We start from the raw sequence: 25,384 nt of genomic DNA, 5'->3' as shown, positions 1-25,384 counted from the left end.
CTCGCTCTTGCCAGGGCCCCACTGCTCCGAGAGGGGCCCGCAGGCTCCAACCCCCAGAGCTCCCCAGTGGGTCCACGTGAGTTCAGCCACCGTCAGGGTGACACGGCCAGGGAGCAGCTGCAGCGTGGCCTGTGCACCACCTGGTGCATATTGGTGAGCTGAGATCCGGCACCGGAGGCCCTAGGGTCGGAGGGGATCGCCAGGCCGGAGCCAGGGCCCATGATGGCAGCGTCCCTTGGTGTCTGCACAGCTGGATCCGCCATGCCGGTGTTACCTGCGGGAGTACATGTGTGCACAGCTGTGCAGCTGGGGGTCGTATTGCAGAAGGGGGTGCTCCATGCCGGGGTCACTGGGCAGGACATACGTGTCACTGCCAGATACTGTCAGTGTGACAGGATACAGTCAGAAACACGCAGGCGCTGCTGATCCAGACGCCAACACATGCAGCGCTCACGGCCCTGTGCCCAGCACTTCCACAGCGCACATCCACCCTGGTGCACACCCCTTCCCCTGTGCGGGCACGTCCTCCGGCAGGGTACATGCTGGACAGATCAACCAGCGGCCTTAACATCGACACGGCCAGTGGGAGGAGGGACTGCGATCCTGGGCCAGTCGTCTGTGGCCTGGAGCACGGTTTGTTCAATATCTTCATTAATGATCTGGAGGATGGTGTGGATTGCACCCTCAGCAAGTTTGCAGACGACACTAAACTGGGAGGAGAGGTAGATACGCTGGAGGGTAGGGATAGGATACAGAGGGACCTAGACAAATTAGAGGATTGGGCCAAAAGAAATCTGATGAGGTTCCACAAGGACAAGTGCAGAGTCCTGCACTTAGGATGGAAGAATCCCATGCACCGCTACAGACTAGGGACCGAAGGGCCGGGCAGCAGTTGTCACGGAGTCCCTGGGTGATGCTCTGGAACTGCTCCCCATGAAGCCAGGCAGGACTCTGGGGAAGTCTCCTTTCTGTGAGCAGCCTGTCTTCAGGACACAAAACTCATACAGCTTCCACCTTCCTGGGTCTGACCTTGGAGCATTCAGCATCCTCTGCCCCTCCGTGCGCTTCCCACAGCGAGTCCACCCAGGCGGGGTCCTGGAGAAGCCAGAGGGTCCTGCCCCCCAACTCCGCAGTCAGACGTGACTCTTAGCCAGCCAGTAAAACAGAGGTTTATTAGATGACAGGAACATGGTCTAACACAGAGCTTGTAGGTGCAGAGAACAGGACACCTCAGCTGGGTCCATTTTGGGGGGCAGTGAGCCAGACAACCACATCTGCCCTTCACTCCATGTCCCAGCCAGCCCCAACTCAAACTCTGTCCAGCCCCTCCTCCTCTGGGCTTTGTCCCTTTCCCGGTCCAGGAGGTCACCGGATTCCTTTGTTCTCCAACCCTTTAGCTCTCACCTCACAGGGGGGAAGGGCCAGGCCATCAGTGGCCAGGAAACAGGGTGTTGGCCATTCTCTGTGTCCAGACCCCTGCACACACCTGCCCTCTAGGGCTCTGCAACAATCATACACCCTTACCCCGCCACCTAGATACTTAAGAACTGCATAGGGGAAACTGAGGCACCCCCACACTATTCAGAGGAAACATTAAGAACAGTCCCACTTCGTCACAGCAGTTCTGCAGAAAAGGACCTAGGGGTTACAGTGGATGAGAAGCTGTATATGAGTCAACAGTGTGCCCTTGTTGCCAAGAAGGCTAACGGCTTTTTGGGCTGTATAAGTAGGGGCATTGCCAGCAGATCGAGGGACGTGATCGTTCCCCTCTATTCAACACTGGTGAGGCCTCATCTGGAGTACTGTGTCCAGTTTTGGGCCCCACACTACAAGAAGGATGTGGAAAAATTGCAAAACGTTCAGTGGAGGGCAACAAAAATGATCAGGGGACTGGAACACATGACTTACGAGGAGAGGCTGAGGGAACTGGGATTGTTTAGTCTGAGGAAGAGAAGAATGAGGGGGGATTTGATAGCTGCTTTCAACTCCCTGAAAGGGGGTTCCAAAGAGGATGGATCGAGACTGTTCTCAGTGGTAGCAGATGACAGAACGAGGAGTAATGGTCTAAAGTTGCAGTGGGGGAGGGTGAGGTTGGATATCAGGAAAAACTTTTTCACAAGGAGGGTGGTGAAGCACTGGAATGGGTTCCCTAGGGAGGTGGTGGAATCTCCTTCCTTAGAAGTTTTTAAGGTCAGGCTTGACAAAGCCCTGGCGGGGATGATTTAGTTGGGGATTGGTCCTGCTCTGAGCCGGGGGTTGGACTAGAACCTCTTGAGGTCCCTTCCAACCCTGATATTTTATGTGCAGGGCAGGACCCAGACACGGCTGCTGCCCTGGGGAAGCTCCACTCTGGGGAAATGGCCGGCCAGGGCAGCCTGTGAGTGCCGGTGTAGATGAGAGGGGCTGTGCTGTGGGCATTGCAGGGGGGATAAAGAGCTGCAGGCTGGGCTCCCCCCAGCTCAGCAGCTAAGCAGAACCAGCTGGACTGGTCCTTGGGCTGGAGAAACCCCAGAGACTGCTGAGATCGGGGCTCGGTCGGGGGCACTCTCACCTCTGGGGCAGCACTCACCCCAGGGCAGGGCTAGGAGCTGCAGTGTCCCACAGAGCCCCTGGCCCTCCGGAGCCAGGAAAGCTCCCCGGGACATTTTTAGTAGAACTCACAATGTGAACTCCGTGTCCTGGCCAATTTCCATTTCAGGCAATTCCCTGCTGCACCCTCCCGTTGTCAGGGTAGAGGCGGGATGGGGTATGTATTTGAGTCCCTGGGCACAGGTATGTCTTGCTGGGGCCAGTTCTGGGTCAGATCCCAGCCCGGACGGGGGCTGTCTCCTGCTCCGGTGGGTGGAGCTCAGTGCGCAGGGATCGTGAGAACAGCTGATTGCTGAGTCCCGCCCGCTGAGATGGCAGACAGCACTAGCCAGTTGTGTTGTGACCTCCACCCCCCTGCATGACCGAACACCGACCCAGAGCTGGGTCTCAGTACTATCCCCTCCAGCCCCACTGCTCCCAAGGAACGCTCCGAACACTGCCGACACGGGCCCGCTGAAATGCAGCTGGCTCTGGGGTGAAGGGCAGCGGGGGGAGTGAACTGTGTAACAATGGGAATTGGGAGGGAAATCCAGGCAAAGTGCCATGGGGTGTAACGGCCCCACAGAGCAGAGGGGACCCCGGCTGCTGAGTTCAGTCCCAGCCAGAGCCATCACCTGGCAAGAATTCATCTCCCTTCCTCCCCAGCTCCCGGGGAGCTGCGAATGCGGTTGATCAGTTCCTGGTTGCTCGGTGCTCTGCACGTGCTGGGGGTCCCCAGGGGCCAGCTCTCCCCAGCGCGAACCTCAGGTTTCCAAGCCGCCCCCTCTGGCTGATAGTGAGCAGTGACATGCTGGAGTTCCCAGATGCAGCCTGGGCTCCGGGTCCGAATGCCCGTCTGCTTCTGGGGGAGGTGGTGGGGGGTCCAGCCCATGGCAGCGAGGGCTCTGTCAGTGCAGAACCTCCCCAGAGCTTGCGGTGTGTTGTGGTGCCTGGCTATCTAGCTGTGTGGCCAGGTCACTCCGGGCCCATCCCCGGGGCGTCGGAGCTGAAAACGTAACTCTCCACAGGGGAGAGCCCACGCACTGTTCCCACCTGCACAGAGGCCTCCGGGTCAGGACCATCCCTGGGAAGATGATGATGGTTTATTATCTGTGTGATGGGTTGGGTCACAGAAATCCCCTTGGGAACTGCCCCCTGATGTGCTGGGACTACCTCTGAGCCCATTTTCCCTGGCAGCTTGGGACTTTAGAACCCTGCCTGGTTGTGCCAGACACGCTAGCCTGCTGGAAACACAGACCCAGGTCCAAACCACGTCCCCCAAAAGCTGCAGGCTTAACTGAAAACAGCTGAAGAAGTGCTCCTGTCTCCAACACCCAGATACCCAGTTCCCAATGGGGTCCAAACCCCAAATAAATCCATTTTACTCTGTATAAAGCTTATACAGGGTAAACTCATAAATTGTTCACCCTCTATAACACTGATAGAGAGATATGCACAGCTGTTTGCTCCCGCAGGAATTAATCACTTACTCTGGGTTAATCAATAAGTAAAAAGCGATTTTCTTAAATATTAAAAGTAGGATTTAAGTGGTTCCAAGTAATAACAGACAGAACAAAGTAAGTTACCAAGCAAAATAAAATAAAATATGCAAGTCTAAGCCTAATAGAGTAAGAAATTAAATGCAGGTAAATCTCACCCTCAGAGATGTTCCAATAAACCTCTTTTACAGACTAGACTCCTTCCTAGTCTGGGTCCAGCAATCACTCACACCCCTGTAGCTATTGTCCTTTGTTCCAGTTTCTTTCAGGCATCTCTTTGGGGTGGGGAGGCTATCTTTTGTGCCAGCTGAAGACAAAATGGAGGGGTTTCTGAGGGGCTTATATAGCCTCCCTCTTGTGGATGGAGACCCCTCTCTCCCCCTGTATAGAATCACAGCTACAAGATGGAGTTTTGGAGTCACATGGGCAAGTCACATGTCCACACAAGACTCAGTTCTCTACAGGACTTTCCCAGGAAAGCTCAGATGTGGACTGGCATCTATCAAGGTCCATTGTTAGCCAAGTACTTCCATTTCTTGAATAACCCCTTCACACTATGTTGACCAAACCTGCCTTAGGTGCTTTCTACAACAAACATCTTAAATACAAGCATAGAGCCAATGCTCATAACTTCAGATATAAAAACGATCCATGCATACGAATAGGATGAATACACGCAGTAGAACATAACCTTTGCAAAGATCTGTTACACGACATATCTAGCATAAAACATAGTCCAGTTATGTCATATTTACACTCATAAGCATATTTCTATAAAGCATTATGGGGTGCAACGTCACAATCTGTACACCGTGGTGCCTGGGAGCCCCCTCGCAAACCAAGCCCCTACGGGGCTCAGCACTGCACAAACACAGACTACAAAGACAATCCCTGCCCCGAAGAGCTTCCAAACGCAGGATGAGATTTGGAGACGGACGGACGGATGGATGGGGGAGTGCTAGGGCACAATGGGGGTCAGCAGGGCAGGCAGGAATCTCAGCATGGCAGCAGCCGAATACAGTAAGAATCATGGATTTCCTAGGTGTGCTGGCACAGGAGGGCTTGACGTCAGATACGATGAGCTGACGGGGTCCGTGCGGGCCGGTCCCGAGCAGTGCGGGGCCCCAGAGGGCATTTCCTGAGCGATTCCCCCTGCGCCGTTGCCCGTGGGTCTGCAGCTGCCCCGAGGCGGAGAGGAATCAATCGCAGCTGCCCTCCTGCCATGGGGTCCAGGAGCTCCAGGGAGTCCCCTTGCCTGGGGGCTAAATGGGGCTGACGAGGGCTATGGCCATGGAGCCCAGCATGGGAGAGTCTGAGAGAGCTGCGGGGCCTCTGGACCAGCCTGGCAAGGCACGGAGTGTGCCAGTTCCCTGAACCAGACAGGCTCCAATGGGACTGGCCCAGGGACTGCCCTCTCCTGGCTGGTGGCCCCTGATGGCGGCGGGCCACTGAACCAGACTGTAAACCCTGGATATGATGGAAACCACTTCAAGCCAGGGGGTGCTCCTGCACCCCTAGTTCCAGCACCTGTTCCTGACAGTCTTTTTCTGCCCCCGTCGGCCTGAGGGGTGGGGCCAGCAGGACCCAGCTCTCCGTCCCCGTGGGGGCTGCCAGACTCCTCCTTCCCAAAGGCCGTCAGGCTCGGGCCTCAGCCAGGGGTCCACGAGGGTGGGACAAGCTCCCGTGTGCTACGGAGGAAGATGGGGCCAGGATGGAGGGGGAAGAACTGGGCTGGGGGCTCCGTGTTTCCGCTGTGGTCCCAGGCTGGGAGGAAGCGGAACGGCTCAGCCGCAGGGTGTGAAATTCCCCCCCCCCCCCCCCCCCCGAGCCAGCCTGAGGCCCAGAGCCCAGCTGAGTTGCCCAAATAGGACTTCAGTGGCCCCAGGTAGATTTCCCCAGGGAGGCTCCCGTCAGGTTGTTCCCGGAGCTGCGTGCGGGTCGAGCTGGTGTCCAGGCTGCTCCCGACCGACCTCCGCCCGTGGCTGCTAAATACCAGCCCCGCCGGGGCCAGGGCCTCCGATACCCCTTCCCCGGATACGACACGGCGTCCCGGACCTTTCACTATGAACATCAGACACAAAGAACTGACGCCCTGAGCCCAGGGTCCCTCCGGCTGGAGGTTACCAGAATGCAGCCGACCGGAGCCTTGGCTTTGCCCCAGACTCGGCTGGTTACGCAGCCTGGGAGCAAGGCTGGCCTGCCCCTCAGGCACTCACAGCGGGCATGGCCCATCTCTGGCGCCCTGTCCCCGAGCGCAGCAAGCGCTCTCAGAGCAGTCTGGCTCCGGGTGGTTCTGTCTGCGCTCTGCGGAGTTCTCCGGAGCACGGTGGGCTCTCCCCGGATGCCGGGTCTGCTGGCTCCTAAGTGTGTCCTGTCCCTTCGGATCGCTCATCCTCTCGCACAGTCACCAGGTGTGAGCCAGGTCCCTGGCACCCCCACGACTCCATTGGGTGTCTCTGGCCGGCTCCACATAGGAGCGCCTGTCTCCGTGGCTGATGCGTTGTACTCCAGGGCCGGCCATCTCCTGTCAGTGGGTCTCCATCCTGGCTGCAGCCGGTCTCCCATCGTTGGTCACAGGTAGGCAGGCCGTTCATCCAGCTGTAAACCGGACAGTCCTCTGGGGCACCTTATGCTCCGTCCAGCACGGAGACAGAGACAGGCGTGGTTTGATCCGGTATCACGCAGCAGATGCCATAGTGAGGAGCACATCGCTCTGCACCCGCCAGCGTGACCTTGCACGCACAAGGCTGTGGGGTGGGGTCGTGCCGGCTGGGGCGGGCCCTCGCCATTCCCAGAAGAACCAGACCCTCCGGTAAGCTGGGAGTAGCTGCCCTTGTGAGAGGCTTGGGCCCCTCACCCCGTCAGTGCCTGTACCCTGACACCCCGGTGAGGAGCTGCTCCTGGGGACAGCTAACCAGGGCCTCACCCAGAAGAAACAGCCTTGTGGACGAGTCTCTCAGCAGCTGTCACAGCTGATTCTGCTTCCCGTTACTCGGTGGGTGTGCCGGGCCGGTGGGCGGTGGGCAGACCCCCATTCCTCTTGAATTCTTCCCGGGCAAACTGGGGTCCGTTGTCGGTGGGATGCTGTATCTGCAAAGCGGCTGCCAGTTCACCAGCCACTGCCTTGCTGCTTGTATCGGGCAGGGCCTGGACCTCCCGAACGTTGGCACAGTCTCTAGTGCACTCAGGGACTGCTTTCCCTGGGGGGTAAGTCCGCACCCAGCTTTCCCCGTGGAGGAGCGGGCACCTCACACGGCGCCAGAGCCTCTTCCTGCTGGCGGTTATCACATGGTCGGCAGGCGGCAGGCCCCTCTGCTGAGGAGCAGAGCTGGGGTTTCATCCTGGCCAGGACGCTCACCCTTGAGCCCATCTCAGACAGCGGGCGCTGCCCAGGTGTGGGGCAAGTGTATTTTACATAACGAGGTGGGGACAACAGGCATGTGTCCGCGAAATACAACTCCATCCTGCCCACTTGGCTCCTCTTCTTTTGGAAATACAGTTCTGCTCCTCCTGGTCCTTGGCTTTGGGCTTCTGTCCCTCGCCCCCGCTAGGGTCGTGCTCTGGTTCCGCAGCCTCTTTGCCATCCATCGACTTTTCTCCTGACTCAGGGAGACAGCACAGCCTGTCAGTGGATTCAGTGGCCCTATCTCCTTCCCGCAGCTCACCGACGCCGGATAGTCGGGCCCTGCTCTGGGTGCCAGCTAATACCAGGAATCATCCTGGACAATGGCTGATGTCTGCCTGGTAGTGCTGGAGAAGCTGCAGCCTCTTTGGACCACAAAGAAGGAGCTCAGGGGACAAAGAGGTCTGTGAATGGTGGATCCTTGTGGCTGGAGGGCTGGAAGTGCTGGGAGCTTGATGCATGTGAGGAAACTGCTTAGACAAAGGTCGTAACTTGCAGTAAGTAAGGTGTAGTCCCCAGGAAGTGTGTTATTTGGGTTTGATTTGTAACCTGCCCTGTCTTGGGCTCTCTCACTCAGTGGCACTGAAATCTCTGTTCCTTAGTAATAAACATATGCTTAGTTTGCCATTGAGCCATCCCACTGCCGCGTATTAAGGTAAAGAGCATGTCCTCGGTGAGCCAACAGGCTGGTGTCTGGGCTCTGGCTCTTTGCAGACAGGGGATTTCTGTGGGTGTCCGGGGGAGGGACTGGACACGGCAGAGACGTCTCTGGGGACCGCGGGTTCACTGGGCGGTGCCTGCCAGGCGAGGGTTAGCCAGGAGGCGTTTGCTGGCGAGGTGGACAGACTGGTGTGACCGGGGCTGTCGCACAGGTTAAGCTCCAGCCAAGCTCCCCCTTGCTGAGGCAGGGAGAGGGGTTCCACAGGGGCTCCCCGAGGAGAGCGTCACGCTCCCCTCCAAATACCACAGCCAGCAGCGTTTGTTCGTTTGGGGTGCCCTTGTTCAGACCCTGCTGGCACTCGGCTGGTGTAAGCGACTGGCTGCTCCCGCGGCAGAGCTCCACCCAGTCCTTTCTCCCATGCAGCACCTGGGGGTGGCAGTGGCTCTCCTGGCTGGTGATGCTCCAGGACAGGGGCATCCGATGTCATCCTGCCTTGAGCTGGCATCTGGGTTCCGTTCCTGCAGCCAGGGGTGGTCAGACCTTGGACAGACAATGGATCGATAAGAACATAAGAACGGCCAGACTGAGTCAGGCCAAGGGTCCATCCAGCCCAGTCTCCTGTCTACCGACTTCGGCCAATGCCAGGTGCCCCGGAGGGAGTGAACAAAACAGGGCAACCATCACGTGATCATTCCTACGAAGCACTCTGCCCCTGTCACATCCACTGCAGCTGGCCTGTCTCTGACTGTCTTGGTCCAGCTGGGACCTGCTTTCAGTCCCTCTGCCCTGAGCAACACCTGTCACCTCATGAAGTTCGGGTCACATTTTGTCTGGGATGAATTTTAGGCTCTTGTCCTTACATCACTGTAGAAAAGTCTGGTCATTTTCAGCCAGGGTCTCGTTCCGTGTCTGTATCATTGCTCCCTTCACCTGCATGGAGGAGAACGTCTGCAGGTATTTTCACCTCAGGTAGCCCTTCTGGTGCTTGGGTGAGTTGTGACGCTGGCAGATCAGGTGCCAGCTCATGCCAAAGTCGCCATGTCTCAAGGGAGCTTGCTGAACATAGAAACTTCTACGACTTTTTGGAACTTAAGATTGTAACCCATTTGTGTATCTATGGTTACCTGCTTTAATCTTGTAAATCTCTCTTACTTCTTTTTCCTAGTTAATAAATCTGTGGGTAGTTTATTATAGGACTGGCTACGGGGCCTGGCTGTGACTCCCAGGTTAGGCTGTTGTAGGGTCTGAGGAGCTCACACCCGGTAACTGGTTGGTGAAATCGAATACAGGGCTCACAGCCAATGGGGGGTTGGTGCCGGGTTCCCAGCACTCTGCCCTGAGGCTGGCACGCACGCTTTGGGGTCACGGCAGGCAGCGTTACATGAGCCTTCTCTGGAACACCTCTGGTGCTGGGCTTGTGCCCGTCCGCATGCGCAGCCATGTGCAACAACCAGACAGTGTCGCACAGGTTGTCAGCACGCTGGACTCTATCCAGGCTGACGTGCCAAGCCCCATTCCTCCCCTCCCGGCCCGTACAGATTCTGGCTTTGGAAAGTTCTGGCAAGATGTCATCAGCTGTGGCCAAGGGATAGTGGCATCTTTACATGCCTGGTCCAGAGGCTTCAGGTCCCTGCAGATGCGTTATTTATCTGATGGTTTCTTACCATCACCATGCTGCTAACTCAGCCTGCATTGGCCTCTCCAGGTGTTAAGTATCAGAGGGGGAGCCGTGTTAGTCTGGATCTGTAAAAGCAGCAAAGAGTCCCGTGGCACCTTATAGACTGACAGACGTATGGGAGCGTAAGGTTTCGTGGGTGAATACCCACTTCGTCGGATGCATGTTTTGAAGAACATCCGACGAAGTGGGTATGCACCCATGAAACCTTATGCTCCCATACGTCTGTTAGTCTATAAGGTGCCACGGGACTCTTTGCCACTTCTGCGTGTTAAGATACCCCTCCTCTTCAGCTTGCAAGCTCCTTGCGTACTGGAGTGCGCAGTGCCACTGGAATTTCCCTTCATGGTAAGCTCACAGGTTCCACTCGCAGCTTTCCTTCGAGGCCCCCGCTGCCTTGGAAATCCCCCCCCCCCCGTGCTTCTCAGATGGGCTCCGTTGTCCAGGGGACTCCTCCTTTTGCTACTTGCACTGCAGTGCTGAAATCCTGAGCCTGCACCCTGAGAAGCTCCATGGCTTGTATGGCTGTGTGTACGTGTGTGTGTGCAGTGTGGGGTGTGTGTGGGGGGGTGCAGTGTGCATGCAGTGTGGCATGTGTGTGTGCATGTGCAGTATGTACATATGTGTGCACAGTGTGGGGTGTGCAGTATGTATGTCTGCGCGTGTGCGCAGTGTGTATGTGTGTCCGTGTGTGTGCATGGTGTGGGGTGTGCAGTGTGTCCGTGTGTGTGTGTGCAGGGTGGGGTGTGCAGTGTGCTCCCCATCCACCACTGCAAACTTCAGCTGTCAGTGCCTGTTGCTTTCTGGGTTAGTTCTCACTTTAGAATCATATAGAATCATAGAAGAGGAGGGATAGCTCAGTGGTTTGAGCATTGGCCTACTAAACCCAGGGTTGAGAGTTCAATCCTTGAGAGGGCCATTTAGGGATCTGGGGCAAAAATTGGGGTTTGGCCCTGCCTTGAGCAGGGGGTTGGACTAGATGACCTCCTGAGGTCCCTTCCAACCGTATGATTCTATGATCTCTTGGAAGATCAGGGTTGGAAGGGACCTCAGGAGGTCATCTAGTCCAACCCCCTGCTCAAGGCAGGACGAATCCCCAACTAAATCATCCCAGCCAGGGCTCTGTCAAGCCGGGCCTTAAAAACTTCTAAAGATGGAGATTCCATCACCTCCCTAGGTAACCCATTCCAGTGCTTCACCACCCTCCTAGTGAAATAGTGTTTCCTGATATCCAACCTAAACCTCCCCCACTGCAACTTGAGACCATTACTCCTCGTTCTGTCATCTGCCACCACTGAGAACAGTCTAGATCCATCCTCTTTGGAACCCCCTTTCAGGGAGTTGAAAGCAGCTATCAAATCCCCCCTCACTCTTCTCTTCCGCAGACTAAACAATCCCAGTTCCCTCAGCCTCTTCTCATAAGTCATGTGTTCCAGTCCCTAGGCTATTACCAGCAGGAGAGTGAGTTTGTGTGTGTGGGTTTTGGGGAGGGGGGGTAAGAAAACCTGGATTTGTGCTGGAAATGGCCCACCTTGATTTTCATGCACATTGTAAGGAGCGTTTGTGTGTGTGGTTTTTGGAGGGGGGTGAGGGGGTGAGAGAACCTGGATTCCTGCAGGAAATGGCCCACCTTGATTATCATACACATTGTGAAGAGAGTGGTCACTTTGGATGGGCTATTACCAGCAAGAGAGTGAGTTTGTGTGTGGGGGGGGCGGAAGGTGAGAAAACCTGGATTTGTGCTGGAAATGGCCCATCTTGATGATCACTTTAGATAAGCTATTACCAGCAGGAGAGTGGGGTGGGAGGAGGTATTGTTTCATGGTCTCTGTGTATATAATAATGTATTCTGCAATTTCCACAGTATGCATCCGATGAAGTGAGCTGTAGCTCACGAAAGCTCATGCTCAAATAAATTGGTTAGTCTCTAAGGTGCCACAAGTCCTCCTTTTCTTTTTGCGAATACAGACTAACACGGCTGTTACTCTGAAACTAATCATTTTTGTTGCCCTCCGCTGGACGTTTTGCAATTTTGCCACATTCTTCTTGTAGTGTGGGGCCCAAAACTGGACACAGTACTCCAGATGAGGCCTCACCAGTGTCGAATAGAGGGGAACGATCACGTCCCTTGATCTGCTGGCAATGCCCCTACTTATACATCCCCAAATGCCATTGGCCTTCTTGGCAACAAGGGCACACTGTTGACTCATATCCAGCTTCTCGTCCACTGTCACCCCTAGGTCCTTTTCAGCAGAACTGCTGCTGAGCCGCTCGGTCCCACTTTCCCACGGGCTGCGTTCTGCTCTCTCTGGACATGCGTAGCTTGCGCCTGCTCTTTGCGATAGGTGAGTTTGAGTCCCGTCCCCGCAGGAATCATGCTGCAGGAGGCTCTGCCCCCACAGGGCATTGCCCGTCACCGTCGCTGTGTGCACGGAGGGTGGGATTGTCCTTTGCTGCTGTCCTGGCCCGGCAGCCTGAGCCTGCTATGCTCTGGGACACCAGGAGGGTCGCGATGTCATCGCTGCTGTCTGACGGGCCCTCCCCCTCTTGCCCCAGGCTGAGCGTCCTCAGCTCCAGGGGTTCCTGGCAGTGCTGTCCAGGGCGGGCACTTCTCCTTTACCCGCCCAGGCGCTAGCAGGCAATGCATCTCCCCAGGGGGCTGGAACGTGCCACCTGCTCGCCTCTGCTGGGGTCTCCCTGGCGGTATTCCTGGGGCTGTCCTGCCTCCCTGGGCTTCCATCCCGTCTCCTGAGGCTTCAGCTGCGTGCCCCACGGCTGATCATCTGTCTAATGTGAGATCGTCTTCTTGGAGCAGCTGCTCCCTCAGGGCCGACTATCCGGTCTGGAATTAGGGCTTCTGTCAGCTCCCCGAGATTGTCCGGCGCAGCCCGTGTGCATAAGGCAGTAACATAGTGGGCTGTCCCCTCCCCTTCGGGCCCCAGGGCCCCGGGATGCTGGGAGGCTCGAGGCAGTGGTGTCTCGGCCTCGCTCCCCAGGAAGGTTCACTAACAGCTCCACTGTCCTGCTGTTGTCACCCTCCTGCACGGCCAGGTCTGCGTGCGGCTGGAACGCCTCCTCCCACCGGGTCCATCGCTGGCCTACGCCTGTGTCTGCACGACCCAGGGCTGCAGCCCGAGTGCCATGGCTCCCAATGCCGGCCCTGCCCTGCAGAGAGCGCACAGCTCTCACGCTGGCACCGTGGGGCGCTAACACACAGGGCAGCTGGGTGCAGGTGGAACGTCACTAAATCCTGGGCTCTGCTCTGTCCACATGGCCGCGTTGCGCCCAGCCCTGCTCCCCTGGTCCACTGGTGCCCACTCAACAACAGACCCTCCCTCCACGGGCCCACCGACTCCAGTGCCACTGATCGGGATACATGGAGGACCCTTCCAGCCCCAGCCCAGAATGAACGGGACGCTAAAGAATCTGCTGTGGAGTCTAGTGGGATAGAGCTGGGGGGCTGAGAGCCAGGACTCCTGGGTTCTATCCCCAGCTCTGGGAGGAGGGTGGGGCCTAATGGGACAGAGCAGCGGGGGCTGGGAGCCAGGACTCCTGGGTTCTGTCCCAGCTCTGGGAGGGGAGTGGGCTCCAGCAGTCAGAGCCACAGGAAGGATGAGTCGGGGGTTCCTGGCTCTGGGAGGGGAGCGTGTCCTAGTAGTTACAGCTGAGGGCTGTGACATCAGGGATTCTAGCCCCAACTCTCCACTGATTCACTGCATGACCCTGTGTGAGTCACTTCCCCGGGAGCCCATTCCCCGGCTGTGCTGCGTGCTGGGGCTGACGAGGCCGTTGTGGCGGTTGGGGCTTGCCAGGGCAGAGTGAAGTGCCCGTCTCCAGCAGAACCACCCCTGCTGTTCACAAACCCACACCATCCCCATGTGGGCGACAGGGCTTGTCCTCCAGGGGAGGGAGTTAAGGCACAGAGGGGAAAGGATTGGCACAGGTTGGCAGTGGAGCAGGGACCAGGAGCCTGTCGTCCATGCGTCTGCCCCGTGCAGGCCTTTCCTTCCTCGTGGAGGAGCTGGGGCCACTGGGTGAATGAACTGTCCTGTCTCCAGGGCCGGCGCTGGAGCCGTGTTGGGCAATAGCCTCAGAGCAGGTCCTGCCTGCTCATTTCCTCCCGGCGGGGGCAGCTCTGCTGACGATGCTGGAGCGGGGCCGTGCCCGCTCTCCTGGCAGAGCAGAGCCCCGCCACTCCCTGGCTGGGCTGGGTAACTCGGAGCCACCTTGCCCTGCCCCTATCGCAGGAGGATCTGCAGAGCTGGACGGGTTCTGTGGAATGGTTAACCCGAGGCAATCTCACCCTGAGCCAATCACAGCCGGCAGCAGCAAATACCTGCCGGATTAGAGCCACTGCTCCCCACTGCTCTGGCTCTCTGGCCCCGGGGAGCCTGGCCGGAGCCACTGCGTCTCCCTGAGCCCGTGCAGCCCTCGAGGACGCTGCCATGGCGCTCCTGGTGCCCCTGGTTCTGCTCTGCCTGGGGGGGGCCATGTGCCCAGGGCAAGGGGCGCCGGTGCCCAGCCAGGAGGAGGTGCTGCAGAGCGTGTGGGCCCTGCTGGCGTCGGGAGAAGGCTCTCTGCCCCATGCTGCCCTGGACTCCCTCTTAAGTATCGTGGCGGCCCGTGTGCAGTGCCCAGCAGTGCCGTGTGAAAAGGTAAGGCTGCAGCCAGGCGCAGTCCGCTCCCCTCCTTCCTCTGCGGGTTGGGAGCAAAGACTGGGTCAAACTCCAGCCCGGGCGGGAGGGGCCGAGGCAGCAGGAATGGCAGGTTCCCAGCCGGGGCGTCGCGGCCAGGCTGCGGCACCGGCTTCAGGGGGAGTGCCCCGTCTTGGGGTGGGAGATGTGGGGGTGCCACGCAATGGGGAGATGTTAAGGGAGGGGCGTGCAGGGATGGCTCTGGCCGGAGGAGCATCTCCCTGAGCGATGGGGGAGCCCTGGCGTAGCTGGTGCTTTCAGTACTGGTGCTAGCATGTGGGGGGCAGGGGTGGGAGGGTCTCCTGGCTGCCCCGGCTGGTGGCTGGGATCCAGGCCAGCTCCGGCACCGGGAGGGGAGGGGAGGCAGCTCCTTTGTTCCCAACAGTTTGCCATCCCTTAACCCCCTACTCCCCTACCGTAAACACAGGGCGTCTATCCCCAGACACAGAACCGGCCCCTTGGCCCGTTTCCCGGGCAGGTTCCTCCCCCGGGGTCTCGCCTGCACCGGCATGTCTCTGAAACCCCCCAGCGCCAGCCCAGTGTGAGCTAGTGTAGACGGGAGCAGGCACTTCAAGCCCCTTGTGAGCAGAATCAGCCCAGACTGGCTGGGGCGGGTCTGCAGGAGAGGGGTGGAGATGGGGACCTGCACAGGGGCTGGGGCAAGTGCCAAGGGGCTGCCAGGGCAGAGCCAGCCTGTGGCCTCGATTCTACTGCGTCTGTCTCAGCTGCGCCTGGCGGGCTCCGGCTGTTGCTCAGGGCTGCAGTTACTGAGGTGACTCAGACTATTACCATTGACTGGGCCAAATCCTGGGCAGTTTCTAGTCAGGGAAATTCCCCAGGAAGTCAGTGCGAGTTTGGCCTGCACTGCAAGGGAGCAAGGCTCAGAATTCGCCGCTCCCTGCTGCCAGCGGGAGCCTGGCACACCTGCTTCGCCTGGGTGTCCACGGCCAACCCAGGGGCAAGGGAAGGGGCACAGGGCCTGTGCTCCGTCCAGTGTGTGTGTGTGCGTGTGTGCGCATGCACTCTGTTTGCACGATCCCCTTGTGTCTGGCATGTGAGCACTGTGGAAGTGTGGGATGTGCACTGTTTATATGTGTGTGTGCCGTGTGTGTGTGTAGCATACGTAAACTATGTGCGCTTGTATGCAGTGTGGGGTGCGCAGTGTGGACGTGTGTGTGTGTGCACGCAGTGGGGATTCGCAGTGTGTACGTGTGTGTGTGCACACAGTGCGGGTGCGCAGTGTGGACGTGTGTGTGTCCACGCAGTGGGGGTGCGCAGTGTGGACGTGTGTGTGTCCACCCAGTGGGGGTGTGCAGTTTGTGTATGTGTGTGTGTGCACGCAGTGCAGGTGCGCAGTGTGGACGTGTGTGTGTCCACGCAGTGGGGGTATGCAGTGTGCATGCACGCAGAGTGGGGTGCGCCGTGTGTACGTGTGTGTGTGCACACAGTGGGGGTGTGCAGTTTGTGTGTGTGTGTGTGTGCACGCAGTGCAGGTGCGCAGTGTGGACGTGTGTGTGTCCACGCAGTGGGGGTGTGCAGTTTGTGTGTGTGTGTGTGTGCACGCAGTGCAGGTGCGCAGTGTGGACGTGTGTGTGTCCACGCAGTGGGGGTGTGCAGTGTGCATGCACGCAGAGTGGGGTGCGCCGTGTGTACGTGTGTGTGTGCACGCAGTAGGGTTGCACATTGTGTACGGATGTGTGCATGCGGTGGAGGTGTGCAGTGTGTAGGTGTGGCCAAGCCGGCGCGGCTACACGGCCATTGGCCGAGGCTGGAGATCTGGCCTCCGAGACTGGCTGCCCCGGGGGGGTGTTTTGCACTGTAGATGAAAGCAGTGACTCCAGCGAGAGCAAGCAGGGAGCTGGCCGTTCCCTGCTGCCTGGGGCCGCGCGCTTTGCATCTACACACGATGCCCAGCCAGCCTTGCTCGCCTGATAAGAGCTGCGGAAGGTAGATAAGAGGTAAACGCTCCCCTAGGACAGGGCTACCCTGGGGCCGGGTTAGCAGTAGGGTCCCTTCCTGACCTGGCCACCGTCGGACCTGTCCCCAACACGCGGGCGTGTCAGTGCTTCGGGCCTGCCAAGAGCTTGGTGTGCGAGCTCACGAGCGAGCCCAGCCTTACCCCCACCTGACATGGGGAAACCGAGGCATGAGGTGGCAAACACAACTGGCCTGCTGGACACAGGTGCCCGGTGCCCACCGCCCCCGAGAGCTGCTGGGTGCTCAGCACGTCCCAGAATCCGGCCCCGCGTCCGGATGCCAATGTCAGGTGTCCGACTGTGAGACCGTCCTGGTGTAGAACCCCAGCAAGAGCCGCTTTCTTCTGATGCAGAATGAGAACTTTGTTAGAATAAGGGAAGCCCTGTGATCCCCAGGGCTGCTGCTTCTCAGAGGGATCTCAGCCAGGGATGGTGCCCAGGGGCCACCCTGTCCCCCTCAAGGGGGCTGAGGGCTCTGGGGAGGGTCCTGGGATGGGAAAGGTTGGAAACCCTTGGCCTAGACCCGTCCCCAGCTCCCCGCTGCTGACTGGAAGTGGCCAGGCCCAAAGCTCACACAGAGACTCAGCAACGGCCCGGAGCCAGGCCCTGCGCTGGGATCCCAGCTCCTCGGGCCCCAGGCTCACTGCCTCAAGGGCACTAAGGTCTGAAGCTGGGGTAAAATGCCCCCTTTGGCCCCAGGGCCACACGTCACCTCAAGGGGCTCACCACCCGACAGATGGATCTGGGTAGTTACCCCAGTGCAGCCAAGGGCAGGCATGGCAGGGCACGCTGGGCATCCAGTGGGCTCTGCAGTCCCCAGGCCATCGTCACAGCTTGTCACCGATGGCCAGAGGCTGCCGGGTCCCAGTGCAGTGTGGTGTGTGCCAGCCCCAGCTCTGCCCCTCTTCCCACAGTGCATCTCTGTGCCGGACGTCTTCACGCTTGTGGGCAAGGCAGGGACAGGCGACGCCAACCTCACGGCTGCGGAGCTCCCGCAGCTGGGCGCCGGCATGCTGCTCTACCTGACAGACCCCGCGGCCACCTGCGCTGCAGTGAGGGGCGGCCGGTGGGTGGCCGAGGCCGGGGCCTTCCTCACCAGCTTCTCCAGCGGGAATCCCGCTGCCGGGCCCATGGCGGAGAAAGTGGCGGAGCTGCTGGGAGGCATGCGGGAGAATTACAGAGACGCAGACAGGCACCAGGTAAGCGAGTGTGTGTGTGTGTGTGTTTGTGTGTGACTGCCCCCTGCTGGGGAATCATGTGTGTGTCACTGCTGCCCCCTACTGCAGGGAATGAGATCTGTTTATTATTATTGTTATTGCTCCTTCTGACCCCAGTGTCGCCCTCTGCCAAGTGGCAGCAGATATCTGCTGCTTTGCAGGTCAGCTTCTCAGCGGAAGAGAAATCAGTGAAATGGGGCCTGGGTCTATTCTGAGATTGACTTGTTTATTCACATACATGCACAGGTCCTGGAAAACGGGGGGTGGGGGGTGGAGGGGGTCAAACAGTGTACAGGACAATCCCTTCTTCCAGGAATCTGATTCCGGTTCCCAGGGAGCTACTCTGCCTCAAGAACTGACCCTGATACAGAGCAAACTGCTGCAGCTCACACAGCTCCACAAACCCAGGACCCAAACAGTTCTCCCAAGACTGAACCCTTGCTCACTCACTGCAAACTCGGCAAACTGTGCATCACAGTGTCTCCCAGTGACGCCTGCTAGAGCATGATTATTTGTATTCAGCAGCACTTAGGGTGTGTCTACACTGCCTTCTCTCTGGGACTTGGGCGCACGTGATTCCAAGCCTGCTCTTCAGCGTTCACACTGCATTGTAAACCTGGGCTTACCATTGCTGGACCCGGGTCTCCCAGTCGTGCTAACGGGTCCGTACAGCACTATGGGTCTCACAGCCCAGCCAAGAGCCAACAGGTCCATACTGCACTACGCAGCCCTTTTGACTTGGTTCTGCAGCTTGAGCGGCATCCACACTGCCAAGTGACAGGGCTGGGACCTGACTCACCGCGGGACTCGGGCTGTGACCCACCCTCTAGCAGCTCCTGAGTGGTGTCTGACCCAATTCAGATTGGCTTGCGTGTGGACAGAAGGGGGTACGAAGCTGAGTGTCCAGTGTAGACGTAGCCAGGCCCCATTGCACTGGGCTCTGTACTAACATCACTCCCTGCCCTGAAGAGCTCCCCCTCGAGGACGGGCAGAGACGGCAGGTGGAGAGAGCAAACGGGAACAATGAGACGATCGCGGAGTGAAGCAGCGGTGCTGCCGTACGCACCCTATTCACGACGTGTGTGTGTGGGCGTGTGCCCCAGGCCAGGCCCTGGCTGAGCAGTGCACGAGCAGACACGGGCTCAGGGACAGGTCACTGGACAAACACATGGGGGAGGCAGGGACCCTGCTGCATGGCACCTTGGGACCAGCGCTGGGAGGGCGCAGAGCGAAACCGCTGAGTGCGCCCACAGCCAGGTACCGCGAGGGAATGACGGGGGAGGGAGGGGAGGCCAGAGCATCTCTCCACGGAGCCCTAACCAGGGCCCCAAATTGTGATCCCCCTCGAAGGCCGGTTCAGATAAATCCCACGACTGAACGGCTTTGGGGCCAGATTCAAACTGGCTCCTCCCGTGCTCTGTGTCCCATCCCCAGCCCTGCCAGTCCTCCCACCGGATCGGAGCCGGTGCCCCCTGTTGAGGAAAGGCCCCGTGTCTCTGCTGCAGCTGGCGTGTGCATGTTCGGCCCGTGTGCGGGCCCCGCTCGGCGCAGGTCGCTGGATCAGCTGACAAGTCGTTGCCTCGGGAGCGCTGGTTCGGCTGCTCCGTGCGTCCGGCCCTGGCGCTGCCGTGCTCCGGGGCAGCTCCGCGGGCGCGGCTCAGTGACCGCGGCGCTCGGCCCGCTTTCATGCTCTCACGCCGCAGTCCACGCGCTCCCGGGCCCGCTAGCGCACGAGGGCCCTGTGGCAAGGAGCGGCTCCGTCAGCGGCGGGACTCGGCGCTGCCCCCGCGGCCGAACCAAGAATGAAGGCGAAGTCCCCCGACTCGTACAGACCAAACCACACAGCCAGCGTACCCCGCATGGCACGTGTGCCATGGCCTCTGGGACAAACCAGCCCGAGCCGTCGTCCGCTGAACCGTCCTAGCTTGTACCCGACGGGGGCGGGGGCTGTACTGGCTGGAATATATTCATGGAAATATCTAGAGCCTGGGACACTAGCAACAACCTTGCCCCGTTCATGTACTGGACCAGGGCTTAAATCCTCAAAGACTATTTCCCAGAGCCCCGCGGCCCCCCCGTCCGCCATTCAGGGCTCATTGCTTTATCCCTCGGGAGGGGGCAGGACTTGGGCTTTAACCCTGTGCGGGGTCGCCAGGGCTCAGGACTTTAGCCCCACCGGCGGGGTGCTGGGGCTCAGGCACGGTGAAAGGAACTTAAGGGACTTGCCCGTACGCAGGGCCGGGGTCCTGAGTGGCCGGGGGGCTCGACCAGAAGGGGCTGGGCCTTGGGTGAAAGGGGCGGGGCCTTTAAATCTCCGAGCCCTTTAAATCGCCGTCGCTACCCCAGGACTCCAGCAGTGATGTAAAGGGCCCGGGGCTCTGGGCCCTTTTAAATTGCTGGCCTGGGGAAGCTGCCCCTGCCGGTACGGTTGGCTGCATACTGGCTCTTGCCGGTATGCCATACTGGACAGGACTGGCTTACTTTCACCTCTGGACTCAGGGCTTTAGCCCCACTGGGCAGGGAGGGGCACCAGGGCTCGGGGCTTTAGCCCCATGGCGGGGAGCATGGGCCTGGAGAGGTTGGGTCTGGGACTTTGACTGCGGGGTGTAATTCTCAGTTGATTCGGCGTAACTAGGCTATTTGCCAGCGCTGTGTCTATAAGAAGCAAAACAGGCGTTTGGAGCAGGGACATCACAAGAGAGCCCTTCACTAGAAGTGCCATGTCACTAGTTCTACACAGCACTGTCCAGCCATGCGATGGGTTGTTCTTGCTGCGGGCTGTTACCATCTGGGAAATTTTTCTGGGCAGGAGACAGGAGCGACCCCCTTCTTTGTTCCACTGGATTGGGCCGGATTTTTGTGGCTACACACTGGAGTCGGGATGTTAACAACATTTCTGGCACAACAAGCTGGGTGCAGTGCTCTGTAGGTTTGCATTGCTCTGCGGGGCACCAGTCGCTGACGTAGACTGCGTTGTATTTTTGTACAGTCCCATTCTCCGTCCTCCCCAACCCCCTGCCCAGCACTGACTATTAAACTCAAGTCATGCAAGCCCCGTGGCCCGGCTCTGCTGTGGTCCCTGGCAGAGGTGGAGCGCGAGGTGTGTGTGGGGGGAAGTCAGCTTAGAGTCCCTCTCGGAAAACACCAACGCGCAGTTGAGGACAGCACTCGCAGCCAGGTCTGATTGCCCAGTGGTTCTGTGTGCCGGGATCCTGGCCCATTCCAGTCCCAATGCCCTCTGCTCACGAGCCCTGTGCCCGTCAGTGGAGTGCGGATGGGGCCAGGAGTCTGTCACCCACCCACCTGCCCCAGCAGTCACCCCTGCTGACTCGAGACACCGTGTCCCTGCCTGGCTGCCCCCGTCACTGGCTGGTTGCGTTGCCCCGGAGCAGCTCAGGTGGGGCCGTGGGACAGTCCGTGTGGTGCCAAAGGCCACCCAAGAGCTGGAGTGAGGCGGCCACGTGAGCCGGGCCCTTTCCAGCCAAGTGGCGCTGCCAGGGCTGCTGGCGAGAGAGCTGGGACTGCGGCCAAGGAGGAAATTGGCTGGTTACACTTGTTAGCAAACAGCTCCTGGGACTGAGGCTGGAACTGGCTGGCAGAGCCCAGCAGGGGCATCCTAAACACAAACTGTGACCCCCCACAACACTGGGTAGGGAGAGGGGCTGAGGTGGTCGTTTTCCCCCCCTCCGGAGCCTGTGGGACACCCTGGTCTGTCGCTGTCATGGTAACGCCTTGCCCCCCTCCCCGTATCACCAGATCTCACCTCTAGGGCACTGTGAGGATGTGACGCAGCAGGGAGGGGGGAGTGTTGACCTGGGAATGTGCCCTGGGGACGGGAGACCTGAGAGCCTGTCACCTGAGCCAGGAGGGGGAGGGGGAGGTGACACCTCTGCCCAGGAATGTGGAGGGAGGCTGCAGCAGGGAACCGGCTGGGGGGGTTTGGTTTCAGTTTGGTGCTGGGTGGTGGAATGCAGGGAACCCCAGGGCTGGGGTCTAAGGTCCCTGCTCCCCCAGAAGGACTTGACTGAGGGGTCCTGGGGGTCCCCACAAGCTCTGTTTTGGACTGTGTTCCTGTTGTCCAATAAACCTTCTGTTTTACTGGCTGGCTGAGAGTCTCAGTGAATCCCAGGAAGAGGGGTGCAGGGCCTGGACTCCCCCACACTCCGTGACAACTGATGGTAGCGGTGGGATGTACTGCACCCCGTGGACGGCACTTCCTGCAGTAAGTGACTGGGGAACAGTAAAACGAAGGGGGATTGACGGGGACCGGGCGTGCTGAAGATTCAGAGAGAGACGGTTTCAGGGGACGGTTAACCCCTGGGAGTGTGTGACCAGAGAGAAGGACTTTCGCAGTAACAGGGTCCCCCGGGGGATTGCAGCGAGCGGTCCCAGGGGCGGAGGAGTCTGCAGCTCGACCCTGGCAAAGAGGTGGTGACCTCAAGAAGGACTGGCACCCTCGGGGTTTTTCCTGGAAACCGTGGAAAGCTGCCCGGCCTGCGAGTGGCCAGCAGGGAGATGTACGCTAAACGCCTTAAGAGTGACCTGGTGTGACGATGTGACGCAGCAGGGAGGGGGGAGTGTTGACCTGGGAATGTGCCCTGGGGACGGGAGACCTGAGAGCCTGTCACCTGAGCCAGGAGGGGGAGGGGGAGGTGACACCTCTGCCCAGGAATGTGGAGGGAGGCTGCAGCAGGGAACCTGCTCGGTGGGTTTAGTTTCAGTTTGGAGCTGGGTGGAGGAACACAGGGAACCCCAGGGCTGGGGTCTAAGCTCCCTGCTCCCCCAGAAGGACTTCACTGAGGGGTCCTGGGTGTACCCACAAGCTCTGTTTTGGACTGTGTTCCTGTTGTCCAATAAACCTTCTGTTTTACTGGCTGGCTGAGAGTCTCAGTGAATCCCAGGAAGAGGGGTGCAGGGCCTGGACTCCCCCACACTCCGTGACAACTGGTGGCAACGGTGGGATCTACTGCACCCCGTGAACGGCGCTTCCTGCAGTAAGTGACTGGGGAACAGTAAAACGAAGGGGGATTGACGGGGACCAGGCGTGCTGAAGATTCAGAGAGAGATGGTTTCAGGGGGCGGTTAACCCCTGGGAGTGTGTGACCAGAGAGAAGGACTTTTGCAGTAACAGGGTCCCCCGGGGGATTGCAGCGAGCGGTCCCAGGGGCGGAGGAGTCTGCAGCTCGACCCTGGCAAAGAGGTGGTGACCTCAAGAAGGACTGGCACACTAGGGGCTTTTCCTGGAAACCGTGGACAGCTGCCCGGCCTGCGAGTGGCCAGCCGGGAGATGTACGCTAAACGCCTTAAGAGCGACCTGGTGGAGCTGTGCAGGCAGAGGGGGCTGCGCGTCGGGAGGTCCACCAAGGAACAGCTGATTGCCCAGCTGGAGGAGAGGGATCGCTTGGATGACCCGATCCCTGTCCCTGAGGGAAGCCACCCGGCGGACGCAGCGTGGGCCCTGGGGCCTGACCAGGCTGGGAGGGGTCAGACTGCTGCCCAGGACACCCCGAGACCCTTCCTACCTATGCCTGGGGGAGGGGTTGTGGGAAGCCCAGCGAATACCGAGGGCCCCCGACCCCAGCAGCCAGCAGGGGATCCTCCCAGCGGAGCTCCCCATCCCTGGAGCGGATGCGGCTGGAATGGGAGAGGGAGAGGAAAATGAGGGAGCTGGAGGATCATGAAAAACAACGTCAACATGAGGAGAAACAACGTCAACATGAGCAGGCGGAGAAGGAGAAACAACGTCAACATGAGCAGGAGGAGAAGGAGAGGGAACGTCAACATGAGCAGCAGGAGAAGGAGAAACAAAGACAGCATGAACTGGAGCTGGCCAGGCTGAGGAGCAGTGGGGCCCCGGCTGCGGTGAGTGAGGGGGGACCCAAGACTGCAAGGAGCTTTGATAAGTGCTTCCTGGCCCAGCGGAAGGAGGGGGAGGACATGGATAGCTTCCTGACGGCCTTTGAGAATGCCTGCGAGCTGCACAGGGTTGACCCTGCAGACAGGCTCCAGTTCCTCACCCCCTTACTGGACCCCAAAGCCGTGGAGGTGTACAGCCGGATGACAGGGGCAGAGGCAGGGGACTATGAACTGTTCAAACAGGCCCTGCTCCGTGAGTTTGGGCTGACCCCCGAGATGTACCGGAGAAGGTTCCAGAGTCAGCGTAAAACGCCTGAGGTCACCTACCTACAACTGGTCAACCGGATGCAGGGATATGCCCGCAAGTGGACAGCGGGGGCCCAAACTAAAGAGGACCTGCTTGACCTGTTTGTACTGGAGCACCTGTATGAACAGTGCCCTTCCGACCTGAGGCTGTGGCTGGTGGACAAAAAGCTCGCGAACCCCCAGCATGCAGGGCAGCTGGCCGACGAGTTTGTGAACAGTCGGTCAGGGGGTAGCCGGGAGGAGTCCCAAAAGAACAGGCCCCCCCCGATGCAGAGAGAGAGTCACCATGGGGCCTCCCAGCGGGGAAATAGGGAGAACCCCCTCCAAAGGGGAACGCCTGGTGTCGGGCCCCTCCGACCCGTTCGAGTGGACCAACGTGACCTGAGCTGCTATCACTGTGGCCAGAGAGGCCACGTACGGGCCCAGTGCCCCGGGCTCAGGGACAAACTGAGCAGACCCAACCTACCCAGGGTTAACTGGGTAGGGACTCAGCTGGACGAGGGGCAGGCGACCCAGGAAAGGGGGGCTACCAGTTTGCCACCTGCTCAGGAGGGAAGAGTACCCCCAGCCAGCCCCGCCAGAGGGCTGGAGGCTCTGGACTCAGGGTGCTCGGTTTACAGGGTGGGTGCGGGGCTGTCCCTCCGGAGAGAGTGCCTTGTTCCCCTGGAGGTGGATGGGAGGAAGGTCAATGGATACTGGGATACGGGCGCGGAGGTGACGCTGGCCCGGCCCGAGGTGGTGGCCCCAGATCGGGTGGTGCCCAACACCTACCTGACCCTGACGGGGGTGGGCGGGACCCCATTTAAGGTGCCCGTGGCAAGGGTACACCTGAAATGGGGGACCAAGGAGGGCCCCAAGGATGTGGGGGTACACCACCATTTGCCCACTGAAGTTTTGATGGGGGGAGACCTAGAGGACTGGCCAAGCGACCCCCAGACCGCCCTGGTTGTGACCCGTAGCCAGAGCCGGCGAGGGGCACTGCGACCTGACCCTGGGGAGGGTACCACACTGGAGGCGCGAGACCCTACTCGGGTGGGGAGGGAGCGCCGAGGGGCACGGCTCAGAGAGGCTGCGGCCTCAGACCTGGCCACGGAGGGGGAACCGGGCCCCATCCCTTCCCCAGCCGCTGAGTTCCAGGCCGAGTTGAGGAAAGATCCCTCCTTGCAGAAGCTCAGGGACCTGGCCGACCTCAGTGAGGGACGGACCATGAGGAGAGGCTGCCAGGAGAGGTTCCTGTGGGAGAAGGGGTTCCTGTACCGAGAATGGGCTCCCCCAGGGGAAGGGGAGTCCTGTGGGATCAGGAGGCAGCTGGTGGTCCCCCAGAAGTACCGCCGCAAGCTCCTGTCCTTGGCCCATGACATCCCCCTCGCAGGGCACCAGGGAATCCGGCGCACCCGGCAGAGGTTGCTACAGAACTTTTACTGGCCCGGGGTCTTTACCACCGTCCGGCAGTATTGCCGATCCTGTGACCCCTGTTAGAGGGTGGGGAAGGCCCGGGACAAGGGGAAAGCGGCGTTGAGACCTTTGCC

The 25,384-nt window shown here is 59.5% G+C and overlaps 1 protein-coding gene across 1 annotated transcript in view; it reads left to right on the top strand.

Annotated features, from left to right (window-relative positions):
• The first annotated feature begins 14,174 nt into the window (after nt 1-14,174).
• Nucleotides 14,175-25,384, top strand: part of SLC39A4 (solute carrier family 39 member 4) — a 30,778-nt gene continuing 19,568 nt past the window's right edge. The window contains exons 1-2 of the mRNA XM_074942920.1: nt 14,175-14,461; nt 17,391-17,675. Of these exons, the coding sequence (XP_074799021.1) occupies nt 14,252-14,461; nt 17,391-17,675 (495 nt within the window). The 5' untranslated portion in view covers nt 14,175-14,251. The remainder of the gene's footprint in view (nt 14,462-17,390; nt 17,676-25,384) is intronic.

The sequence above is a fragment of the Natator depressus genome, chromosome 2, assembly GCF_965152275.1.
Source record: "Natator depressus isolate rNatDep1 chromosome 2, rNatDep2.hap1, whole genome shotgun sequence".
Taxonomy (NCBI): Eukaryota; Metazoa; Chordata; order Testudines; family Cheloniidae; genus Natator; species Natator depressus.
Note: the sequence above shows the minus strand (reverse complement) of the source record. Positions and strands in the feature narration are given on the sequence as shown.